Raw genomic sequence first — 12,161 nt, 5'->3', positions numbered from 1 at the left:
TTACATAATTATGTCTCTATTAATTCAAACTCTCAGTTTTTCAAGTATTAGATCCAGAGTTATATGTACGTATGGAGACTGTTTCTGAGGTCAGCTGTAGAGCTGTACACCATGTTTTGGTTGAAAGATGTCAAATTGAAAACAATTCATTTGAAATGTGCACAAAATTAACACAAAATGTACCTGCTATACATCCATACACACATATTCTTGTAGTCTGTCTATGATAAAGCATGAATATCTCTGAAACAAGTGAAACCACACAGTCCATTCTCATTCAACCACATAATCTTTATTGATGGTTCTGTTAATAACTTATTTAAAAGACTCAGTGGTTTCCATCACCTTTCCATCCACAGTGGTCTGGGTCACGATGATCGTCTTGGTAACCACTGTGGAGTCAAAAATGGACAAGGAGTAAATCTCTTTGCAATACTCATACTGAGCACTTTAAAGCATCATTTTAGAATCATTTTTGTTTCTTAACATCTTCTTCAGTCCACTTTTGATACAGTTCAAAATAATGGTCAACTTTCAACTGTTGAAGATACAGCATATTGCTTTCAGCTTAAAATCAAGCAAGACCAAGTATCATCAGTCTCATGATGATGCGTTCGGGAAGAAGTCTACAAAGGCCTATTGCCAGCTGTATACAATGGCTCACCTTGGGTGGAGCTGTCGTCCTCTCCGTCCAGCAGCCTCCTGTACTCTGCAATCTCCAGCTCCAGCCGGGTCTTGAGGTCCAGCAACATGTCGTACTCCTGCTTGTTGTGGGTGATGTTGGCGTGGAGCTGGGAGAGCTGGAGCTCCAGGCTAGTCACCATGCTCTGGAGCCCTGCCAGCTGAGCAGAGTAGCGCTTCTGGGTGTCTGCCAGGGTGCCCTCCAAGGAGGATTTCTATCGGGGGAGGAGTGGGTGAAGGGTGAAGTAGCACCTAGACGCTGATCTTGGGTCAGCTTTTTCTCCCCACTAATGGTAAAGTTTAGGATTAGATGAGGGGTAGCTGATCCTAGATCGTTACCTAGGGAAAACTTCCCCCTGGAGTGAACTAGTGGGTATACTGGTGCCTTGTCCAATGATATACTGCCACAGTATGTGACACTGTTGCACAATTTTTGCTTCTGTTCAAGGGGGATAGGGTGGGTAACCTCTCCATTGCACTACACATATGGATAATATTATATTATTGTATAACTCGGTTGCACAAAAGTGTGTGAGAGGTTGTGAATCTGGTGCTCCAATAGACTACACACCCATAAAAATGTTTGGTCAGGGCCAGACATGAGGTGGGCATGTTGCCAAGTTCAAAATGTCAGTAAGGTATTTATGGGTGTCAGAATAACGATATGCAGAGACCTGGCTAAAATCCATGCCTGAGTTTTCACTTCCAATTCGATTATGTGTGTGTGTGTGTGTGTGTGTGTGTGTGTGTGTGTGTGTGGTCTTGTACCATGCTCAGATGGGACTGCAGTTCAATCTGAAGCCTCTGGAGGGTGTTCTTGTACTCCTTCAACTCTGTGAGGCAGCTGACCAGCTGCTCATTGTTTGTCACGACTTCAATCTCCACTGTGGCCAGCTATACAGGTTAAAAAAAAACATTAGTCAACACAGTTTACCTCAGAGCCTACTCATTCAGTCTCTAAATTGATTTCCATGCTTCAATAGATCATTGACTTCATCCTATATACTATAATATACGTTCTTCATGCTTTAAACATGTTTTTTAATTAACACCTCAAATGTAACACTTTTCATTTTAATACAAGTTTTTTTTTAGGGCAGCTGACATTGTCTGAAACTGAGTTGCATTATTCTTATGAGGGGAAAAAACATTTAGAGAGTAACTCTTTTGGATAAATGACAACATATAGTAAGTATCTTGGTCATTCAGCTCACCTTGCCCTGGTACCAGGCTTCCAGCTCTTTGCGGTTCTTGACGGCCACAGACTCGTAGTGCTTCCTAATCTCGGTCATGGCTGCGTTCAGGTCCTGGGATGGGGCAGCATCCACCGATACATTCACCTGGCTGCCCACGTGGGACTTTACCATGGCAATCTCCTATAGGTCAAAGGTCAGAGGGTGTAACCTCAGTTAGTAACCATAACAACCAACAGTAGCTTTGACTGCGATTAAACAGGTCTCAACGTTTTAGATAAATCACACTTGTGATTACATGTTTTTCAACCAGAGGATTTTAAACCTGAGGGATTAAGTTATTGTCAACTAATCTAATGTCTCTTACTGGTCAATATATGACCCATTATGCACCATACATGAACTGTAATGTGTGTGTTTATGGATGTAAGAGTCCCACAAAGGATAATAGTGAGTTAATGGAAGAAATAAAGAATACTAGGAAGTGTGAGGAGGGGGAGAGGAACTGTGTTGTAAAAAGAAACACCCATCCATCTGTGTAAGGGAAATCCTGGTGTGATATCAGCAGAGGTTAGTTAGATGTCATATTTGTGTATTAAACATCAACTGCTCCAATAACACCCCATAGAAAACAGGGCTAAGTACTCCTAAGTGGCCAATGATATCCTTCCGCCTAGCAACTGTTGTGGATGCCTACTGAAGTGAGTTTTCTGCTGCTGTAAGTGGAATGAAATACATGTAAGGTCCAATGTATATCGTCACTGAACACTAAGCAAATAATCAATATATTTTCCTAGTACTGTTTGCACTATTAGGCCAGCACTAACAAGTAAACATATGCATGTCATTCCTATTCAGATTCACCAGCACAAACGTATCTGTTATACTGCAGGTGTGGCTGTGAGGAGGCAGGTGAAAACGTGTGGGCGTTGGTGGACATCAAAGATAAGAAGGTATGGCATTTTGTTAGATTTGTGTTGCCAACGCTGTGTGCTTTTGAATGGGTGTACAGTGAAAAGCAGCTCCCCTGTGCCATACAGTGTGGTTGTCCTGTGACTAACTGTTGGCCCCGGAACAATCCGTTACCTCCTGGTGGCTCCTCTGGAGCACGACGAGCTCGTCCTTCAGGCCCTCGTAACGCATCTCCAGGTCAGAGCGGCCCAGGTTCATGTCATCCAGGACCCTCCTCAGACCACTGATGTCTGCCTCCACTGCCATCCTCATGGACTGCTCGTTCTCATACCTGAGCAGGTCAAAGGTCATGCTAAGGTCACACAGGCTACCAATATGTGTTCAGATTGTAGTCTTTTGCTTCGTCTATGGAGTAGGGATGGCTAGACACGGGCCCTGTCTGAATACCCACACTAGCGTACTAAATAGTGTGCGAAGAAGGACGTTTTACAGTGTGTGTCAAATTTGAAAATAGTAATCGAAATGTGTCATCTAATGCGCGAATGCATTGACTCCCACCATTTGTTCATTTTGGCACAGCGTATCATTGAATCTGTTGTCAAACACGTGAGACTGAAAAGAAACATGAATTCTACTAGATCAAACGCCAAAACGAGTAAACAGTTTAAGTATGTAATACGCTAGTATGGGTATTCGGACACGGCCATTGATCAGTTTTGCCTTTTCCTCACTAGTAGTTATGGATAGGATTTAGCTTGGCTAGGCTGATTCTGGTTCTGTACCTGAAAAGGGTAACTTCTACTCAGAGTGTGTTGTATAGAGCCTTGAGTGACAGACACATGTTTTATATGAATAGCGTGTCGTGATTCATAGTAGTTAGTAGCCCCTTACTTCATCTTGAAGTCCTCAGCAGCAAGCTTGGCATTGTCAATGTCCAGCAAAGTCTTGGCATTGGACCTGGATGCCAAATGGATCTGTGTAACAGAAATCACAATGGCACGGTGTTCATTTTCACTCACATCATTATACACACATTCTCAAGTGACTGTGACCTGCAGCAGGAATGCCAGAAAGGAGACTTGGGTTGTAATCCCAATTGGCACCCTATTCCCTATATAGTGCACTACTTTTGACCAGGACCCATAGGGCGCTGGTCAAATGTAGTGCACTTTTTTAGGTAATAGCATGCCATTTGGGACTCATGTTTGGTTGCAAATCTGGTATGTAGCTATAGGAAGATAAGATGACATATGAATATTGACGCGTGAAGTTGTAGTTAATGACATTCTTTTAGTACGTAATCTGCATTGGCCTTCAAGGGACAGAACAAAAAATGTTCTCTGCTAGAATTCCTTTTGGCTGAAACACCCCCATCCCATCTCACACACATTTCCCTCCTCACCCCCATAGATAGGAACAGATGCAACAACTAACTGCCTGTACACAGAGGAGCCAGCAAATAAATCAACAGTGATGATGGAGTTAGTGCTTCTGGGAATAAGTTAACATTGTCAGGTGTCAAACAGCCCTAATTCTAACACACACATCCTTCCCCCTACCCCTCTCACCTTGTCCTTCAGGCCAGCGATGGTGGCAAAGTAGGCACTGTGGTCATGGCAGATAACAGTGCGTGACGCATACCAATCCTTGATTTTCTTCTCCAGCTCGGCGTTCTCCTCCTCCAGACATCTCACCTTCCCCAGGTAGGAGGCCAGGCGGTCGTTCAGGTTCTGCATGGTGGACTTCTCGTTGGCTGACACCTGGAGGTCCAGGCCGTCAGCGAGGTCCAAGCCACCCCAGGAGGAAGATGTGCCGCAGAATCCCCCAGCTTGGGAGGTGGAGATGCGGGAACCGTGGCCACTGGCACTCCCATACATGCTGAGGGCCCTGGAAGAGGTGTAGGATCTGGAGGTGAACGACATAGTGGTGGATGGTGGATGGAGGATTCTGGCTGGCACAGGTACGGTAGCAGATGCTGGCTGGCACAGGTACGGTAGCAGATGCTGGCTGGATCAGACTTGGACAAAGGATCTGCAGTGACGAGCGTCACTCTGGTGGCAAGGTTATATACCTGAGGAGGAAGAAAAAGGGGCTTGGCCAGGAGTTTGTTGATGACAGTGGACATCCCAAGAATGTGAACAACCTGCTCACTCTCTCCCACCTCCTTCCATTCCACTTTCTTCAGGGTGGTGTGGGTCAGACCCATTTTCTGGTGGAACTCGCACTTCATCTTTTTCTTGTTCCTTAACAAGCATTCCTGGAAAAGCTCTTGTTATGCTCATTTACCCCGTAGTCCCTCTGTTTTTCACAATGGAGTTAAGGGAGGGGTTGGGGGGGGGTATGTACTGAGTGCAGTCTAACAGGTGACACTTTTACTCGTGCCCACTAACCCACTTATCAATAAGAAAAGTTGGCCAGTAAAATGACTTAGGCTAATGGTAAAGACAACGCTTGATATTGTGGGTGGTGTTGTTTGACATTCTTACCAGAAAATCTAAAGTAGTGAGAAAAGATCATGCTGTGGTATTAACCTCCATCGTGTAGCAGGAGAAACAGAGGTGTTTCAAAGTATATTGTCATCAATTATTTCATAGACAAAAAGACACTGTTGTACTGATAACATATTGCGCGTGTGCATTGCGATGGTCAAGGGGACGTATTGAAGTCAGTGGAGGTTGATGAGGGGAGGACGGCTCATAATAAGGGCTGGAATGGAGTGGATGGAATGGTATCAAACACTTGAAAACCATGTGTTGGATGTATTTGATACCATTTCATTGATTCTACTCCAGCCAATACCATGAGTCTGTCCTCTCCAATTAAGGGGACACCAGCCTCCTGTGATTGAAGTTGCAATCACAGATTTACAATTACCAAATTATTTTAGTAGATGAAAAAAAATGCAATTGGATGTATAGTATAATAACAATTGGATATGTTCTCTGTTCATGGTAACAAAGGATGTCTGTGTGAAAGGATGTACATGTAGGGAACACTCCAGTTGTACACTAGATTAAGTTTCATCTTTAAGTCTACTGTAAATTATGCACATTGAAATAAGACACAAGACACATTAAAAACATTTTTTTTTGTTGCATTGACAATGAATTCAAATGTTGACATTTGCATCCATTTCATGTTCCTTTTTAAAAATGTATATTTTAAACAAAGCATATCATTGATCGTATGACTGTCTGGAGGATTACGTTTCAGTAGACTGTGTGGGTGGAGGGTGTTCACCAGCATTGCTGCCCACCTCTCAGAAGGATAAGATTTAAAAGGGATGTTTAAACACCCAGTTGGATGGGTTTTCTCTCTGAGACATTCTGTCCTTTAAACAACCCAAAGGGTTGTGATCAACATAGGTTTGAGTCAATATTGTTATGAAACGAGAGGGAGAAGCATGGAGGCCAGGGGTACTGCAATATAGAGAACAAACATTCAGTCATTGTACATACTGTAAGGTGCATGTTCCTTAAAATGCAGTTAGTAACATGCATACATTTGGAGTTTATCCCGTTTCTGATGCAGGGTTTGCTATTGTTTTGCTCTGTTATTGATATTGAAACTGTCACTAGACTTAGCCTGCAATAGGTTACTTACTGCCTTCAAACCCCTTGACTTTTTCCACATTTTACTGTGTTGCAAAGTAGCTTTACAATGGATTGAATCGCCATTTTTTTTACGTCAACGATCTACACAAAATACTATGTAAAGACAAAGTGGAAGATTTTATAAAATAACCTCCTGAGTCAATACATGTCAGAATCACCTTTGGCAGCGATTACAGCTGCGAGTCTTTCTGGGTAAGTCTCTAAGAGCTTTCCACACCTGGATTGTGCAACATTTGCCCATTATTATTTTAAAAAATATGTCAAGCTATGTCACTATGTGGATTCAATGTTTTTTAAACCAATAAAGTAGTTAGTGACACACGCCACATTTTTAACCATCTACTCCAGGTGCATCTCATCATGTCAACCTCAAACCGTAGAAATAGAGCACATGTATAGATAACCATCTCCTTGAAACAAGGAACTGCAGGTTGCAGAATAAGGTCCCCCATCTAATCACTTTAGATCTACTCTACTCTGTCATCAGCGTTGCAGAGAAGAAGAAGGATGGAGACAGAAACAATACACATTGGTTGGACTACTAGAGAATGTAGTTCTGCAAGCTCTCTTTTCTCTTTACTAAACCAGACGTGTTCCACTAAGTGATTGGAAGAAGCTATTAGTACAGATGAAAAGGATTTGTGAGAATGTACGTGTTGCCCTGGATTTCTCTACTGCTTCTACTGGCATTCATACATTAAAAACATAAAAAATACAGAACACTTTGATTTGTCAATGGACTACCGGTATGTGAATAATTGCGCTCTAGATGCAAGTCATGGATGGTTAGCAGAAAGGTATAAGTAAGTGAAATGCATTTAAGCATTTCTTTAAAATCGGGGAGGACCCCCAGACCCCCACCAGATTTAATACCCCCCATATATCTAACACAGAGTTAGTCCATTGAGTGAATCACAAAAGACTGTGATTATGACGTTGATAAATGTTACCGAACGTGTTGTGAAAGTTAAAGCTTAGTGATTCCAAAGCCATTTGGTGCATTTACCTGCCAAAGAAAGGCAGCTTGCAGACAAAAAGTTGATATGATTTTAATAATGTGTTCTACATCAAAGCATCATTGTGTTATAAGTCCCTTTGATCTATTGCCAGCAGCTCTGATCTGTTCAATCCGTCACACAGGAAATCTTTGTTGACCAGATAAGGGAAGATAAGGGAATGTAGTTTGGGCTGTATGTAATAAGGGCTGTGAGTTAAATCACATTGTGATTTGTGTTATTATTATGTGGATTATAATTCATTGGGATTTTTGGGGGGTTGATACATTTTCCGTTAGGGCAAATCAAGGCATTTTAGAGTGGAAATTACAAACTTTAGAAGCCTTTTAAAACCTCAACAACTCTACAAGTTGACTTTACCTGCTGGAAATCTTTTCTCATCATTTGACATTATTATAAAAAAAATATGATTATGATTATGATTATAAGCAAGCATACACATGGAGATAGGGAGCAAGGAAAGGAAGAAAGGAAGCTAGGAAAGGAGGAAAAATATATTGGAAAAGAGGAGAGGAAAATAAATCTAAGGAAGGAAAGGGAGCAAGGAAAGGAGGAAAGGAAGCTACTGTAGGACAGGAGGAAAGGAAAGAGAGCTGGGAAAGCATAGGTGGAAAGAGAGCAAGGAAAGCAAAGGAGGGGAGGAAAGGGGAAAAGGAACAGGAAATTAAGATAGGAAAGAAGGAAAAAAAGATAGGATACCAAACAGATCCATTTCTAAAAGTAATTGTGATATATTCATTTATATCATTTTATGCAAATTTAGGATGTCTTAATCTGATCCATAAAACTCAACTCACAAATATGTGGAGCAACTCACAAATGTAATGCAAGTCACAAATGTAATCCATGGAGTCACAAATGTAATCCGTGGAGTCACAAATGTTGTCACATTCACAAAAACATATTTGACCACTGTTGTGTTTGCAACGCAATAAATATGTTTGTAATATGTTCTGTGTAAAAACCTCTTAAGGATCCGCACCTTTTTTCCCATTTTCGCCTAAAATGACATATCAAATCTAACTCCCTGTAGCTCAGGACCTGAAGCAAGGATATGCCTATTCTTGATACCATTTGAAAGGAAACACTTTGAAGTTTGTGGAAATGTGAAATATGATATGTCTATGTCCTGGGAAATGTTCTTGTTACTTACAACCTCATGCTAATCGCATTAGCCTACGTTAGCTCAACCGTCCAGATGGGGGGGGATCACCCAATCCTATAGAGGTTTTTAAACTAGAAAAAAAAACTAACTTGCAGGTGGTGCTATTTTTTATGAATCAATAAACAACCAAATAGTTGGTGCTGTTTGTAATGTTATAATGATGTAATGATGTGAATGTGTCATGTAATTATCAGGAAGCCAAATTAGCCTTTTATTCAACCACCACTTCAATCTAGATTAATTGCTATTACAACATCCCATTTCTAAACAGGTTGAACTATACTTAAGCAATAAGGCCAGAGGGGTTTTGGTATATGGCCAATATGCCTCAGCTAAGGGCTGTTCTTACGCGTGGCGCAAACCGGAGTGTCTGGATACAGCCCTTAGCCGTGGTACAGTATACTGGTCATATACCACCAGTGGCGATTTCAACTAAAAACAAATGTTTTAGATGCATGCCAGCAAGGCCACTACACAACAGAACACAACACTAAACAATAGATTAATTGCACTATAATGATGCCCAAAAACCTGCATAATTCTGTTTCAACAGCAACGCATTATTTTCAGCACTATGGAGTGAATCCTTACCACTGCTACACCTGGCTATCAGCGGAGCCTTACCTGGCAGCGACTTGCTTATACAAATGTGGTTTCTACTGACAATATGTACAAACTATGGCATAAGGGCACGGCGAGTGGATCAGAGGCCACCTGTAATTTTCATTAAGATGTTAATGAACGAGCTAAGACAGACGTAGTCAATATAACTATTTGTTCAGCACTTTTGAAATGTACAGCGACAGAATTCAGAACATGGGCAGTTCCTAACCAACTTGCCTAGTTGAATGAAGGTAAAATAAAAAATACATTAGTATTACTTTCTTAACTACGGTATACATATCTCCCTGGCATGATACATCATTTCTGCAGCAGCGAACAATGCATTTCCTTTCCTGTGGCGGTCCTCATGAGAACCAGTTTCATCATAGCGCTTGATGGTTTTTGCGACTGCACTTGAAGAAACTTTCAAAGCTCTTGAAATGTTCCGCATTGACTGACCTTTATGTCCTAAAGTAATGATGGACTGTCAATTCTCTTTGCTTATTTGAGCTGTTTTTGCCAAAATATGGACTTGGTCTTTTACCAAATAGGGCTATCTTCTGTATACCAACCCTACCTTGTCACAACACAACTGAGTGGCTCAAATGCATTAAGAAGGAAAGAAATTCCACAAATGAACTTTTAACAAGACACACCTGTTAATTGAAATGCATTCCAGGTGACTACCTCCTGAAGCTGATTGAGAGAATGCCAAGAGTGTGCAAAGCTGTCATCAAGGAAAAAGGTGGCTACTTTGAAGAATATCAAATATAAAATACATTTTGATTTGTTTCACACTTTTTTGTTTACTACATGATTCCATACGTGTTATTCCATAGTTTTGATGTCTTCACTATTATTCTACAATGTAGAAAATAGTCAAAATGAAGAAAAACCCTTGAATGAGTAGGTGTGTCCAAACTCTTGACTGGTACTGTATATGTATATATATATATTCTTTTGCTAAACAGGTGGGGCTCAAAACAAGTGGGGCTCTGAATGACGGGTCGCCACTGTATGCCACAAACTCCTGCGGTGACTTATTGCTATTATAAACAGGTTCCCAACGCAATTAGACCAGTAAACAAGCAGCTTTGCCTCATACCCATAGTATATTGTCTCATATACCACAGCTTTCAGACAATCAGCATCCAGTAGCCAAACTACCTGGTTTATTCCTTGTTGGTATTGTATTGTTGATCCAGGTACCAAAACAATCATGATCAACAATCATGTCCCACTTGGCAAAATAAAAAAAGGATATGCCTTGGATTATAGACTTCTGTCAATGATAATGCGACAGTTGTGATATCATCTGGAAGGTTCAGTGGTTTTGATGTCTCTCTCTGCTACCACTAGAGTGTGCACTATGACCACAGGTAGTATGTCCACCAATCAGGTTGACTTGCAGTAGGGTGTGGCCATAGAGATTTATTGACGGGTGTGGAAAGGTGATGAAGGATGGAGGGCCAGACAACTCAGGCACTCTGTCTCTGTTGATACAGTGCAATGAAAAGAACAGGTTCAATTTTTATTAAACAACTCTTTATGCTTTGTGGTAATGTATTGTCTGTACTGTCTGTAGCCCTGGGATAACATTTTAGACATACAATGGAAGTCGGAAGTTTACATACACCTTAGCCAAATACAATTTAAACTCAGTTTTTCACAATTCCTGACATTTAATCCCAGTAAATATTCCCTGACTTAGGTCAGTTGGGATCACCACTTTATTTTAAGAATGTGAAATGTCAGAATAATAGTAGAGAGAATGATTTACTTCAGCTTTTATTTCTTTCATCACATTCCCAGTGGGTCAGAAGTTTACATTCACTCATTTAGTATTTGTTAGCATTGCCTTTAAATTATTTAACTTGGGTCAAACTTCTCAGGTAGCCTTCCACAAGCTTCCCACAATTTAGTTGGGTGAATTTTGGCTCATTCCTCCTGACAGAGCTGGTGTAACTGAGTCAGGTTTGTAGGCCTCCTTGCTCACAGACGCTTTTTCAGTTCTGCCCACAAATGTTCTATACGATTGAGGTCAGGGCTTTGTGATGGCCAATCCAATACCTTGACTTTGTTGTCCTTAAGCTATTTTGCCACAACTTTTGAAGTATGCTTGGGGTCATTGTTCATTTGGAAGACCCATTTGCGACCCAGCTTTAACTTCCTGACTGATGTCTTGAGATGTTGCTTCAATATATCCACATAATTTTCCTTCCTCATGAAGCTATCTATTTTGTGAAGTGCACCAGTCCCTCCTGCAGCAAAGCACCCCCACAACATGATGCTGCCACCCCCGTGCTTCATGGTAGCATGGTGTTCTTCAGCTTGCAAGCGTCCCCCTTTTTCCTCCAAACATAACGATGGTCATTATGGCCAAACAGTTATATTTTTGTTTCATCAGACCAGAGGACATTTCTCCAAAAAGTACAATCTTTGTCCCCATGTGCAGTTGCAAACTGTAGTCTGGCTTTTTTATGGCGTTTTTGGAGCAGTAGCTTCTTCCTTGCTCAGCGGCCTTTCAGGTTATGTCGATATAGGACTCATTTTACTGTGGATATAGATGCTTTTGTACCCGTTTCCTCCAAAATCCTCACAGGGTCCTTTGCTGTTGTTCTGGGATTGATTTGCACTTTTCGCACCAAAGTACGTTCATCTTTAGGAGACAGAACGCGTCTCCTTCCTGAGTGGTGTTACGGCTATGTGGTCCCATGGTGTTAATACTTGCGTACTATTGTTTGTACAGATGGACGTGGTACCTTCAGTCCTTTGGAAATTGCTTCCAAGGATGAACCAGACTTGTGGATGTCTACAATTCTTTTATGAGGTCTTGGCTGATTTCTTTTGATTTTCCTATGATGTCAAGCAAAGAGGCACTGAGTTTGAAGGTAGGCCTTGAAATACATCTACATGTACATCTCCAATTGACTCAAATGATGTCATTTAGGCTATCAGAAGCTTCTAAAGCCATGAC

At 41.3% G+C, this 12,161-nt stretch overlaps 1 protein-coding gene across 1 annotated transcript; it reads right to left on the bottom strand.

The window, feature by feature from the left end:
• Nucleotides 1-270: 270 nt before the first annotated feature.
• On the bottom strand, nucleotides 271-4,951 carry krt98 (keratin 98). Its single transcript, XM_024413836.2, has 7 exons — nucleotides 4,355-4,951; nucleotides 3,678-3,760; nucleotides 2,961-3,117; nucleotides 1,896-2,057; nucleotides 1,450-1,575; nucleotides 665-896; nucleotides 271-392 (listed from the first exon to the last, which is right to left on the bottom strand). The coding sequence occupies exons 1-7, from the start codon at nucleotides 4,706-4,708 to the stop codon at nucleotides 316-318; spliced, it is 1,191 nt and encodes a 396-aa protein (XP_024269604.1). The 5' UTR covers nucleotides 4,709-4,951; the 3' UTR covers nucleotides 271-315.
• Between the last annotated feature and the right edge of the window lie 7,210 nt (nucleotides 4,952-12,161).

This window comes from Oncorhynchus tshawytscha, linkage group LG32, assembly GCF_018296145.1.
Source record: "Oncorhynchus tshawytscha isolate Ot180627B linkage group LG32, Otsh_v2.0, whole genome shotgun sequence".
Lineage (NCBI taxonomy): Eukaryota > Metazoa > Chordata > Actinopteri > Salmoniformes > Salmonidae > Oncorhynchus > Oncorhynchus tshawytscha.
Note: the sequence above shows the minus strand (reverse complement) of the source record. Positions and strands in the feature narration are given on the sequence as shown.

Bases quoted from the DNA above. Each gene is read 5' to 3' on its own strand.
- krt98 (XM_024413836.2), bottom strand. From the start codon at position 4,708: ATGTCGTTCACCTCCAGATCCTACACCTCTTCCAGGGCCCTCAGCATG. The intron at 3,761-4,354 runs GTGAGAGGGGTA...TCTGTTACACAG, and splicing joins TCGCTGGCCTGAAGGACAAG to ATCCATTTGGCATCCAGGTC. The intron at 1,576-1,895 runs GTGAGCTGAATG...TAACCTGTATAG, and splicing joins AAGCCTGGTACCAGGGCAAG to CTGGCCACAGTGGAGATTGA.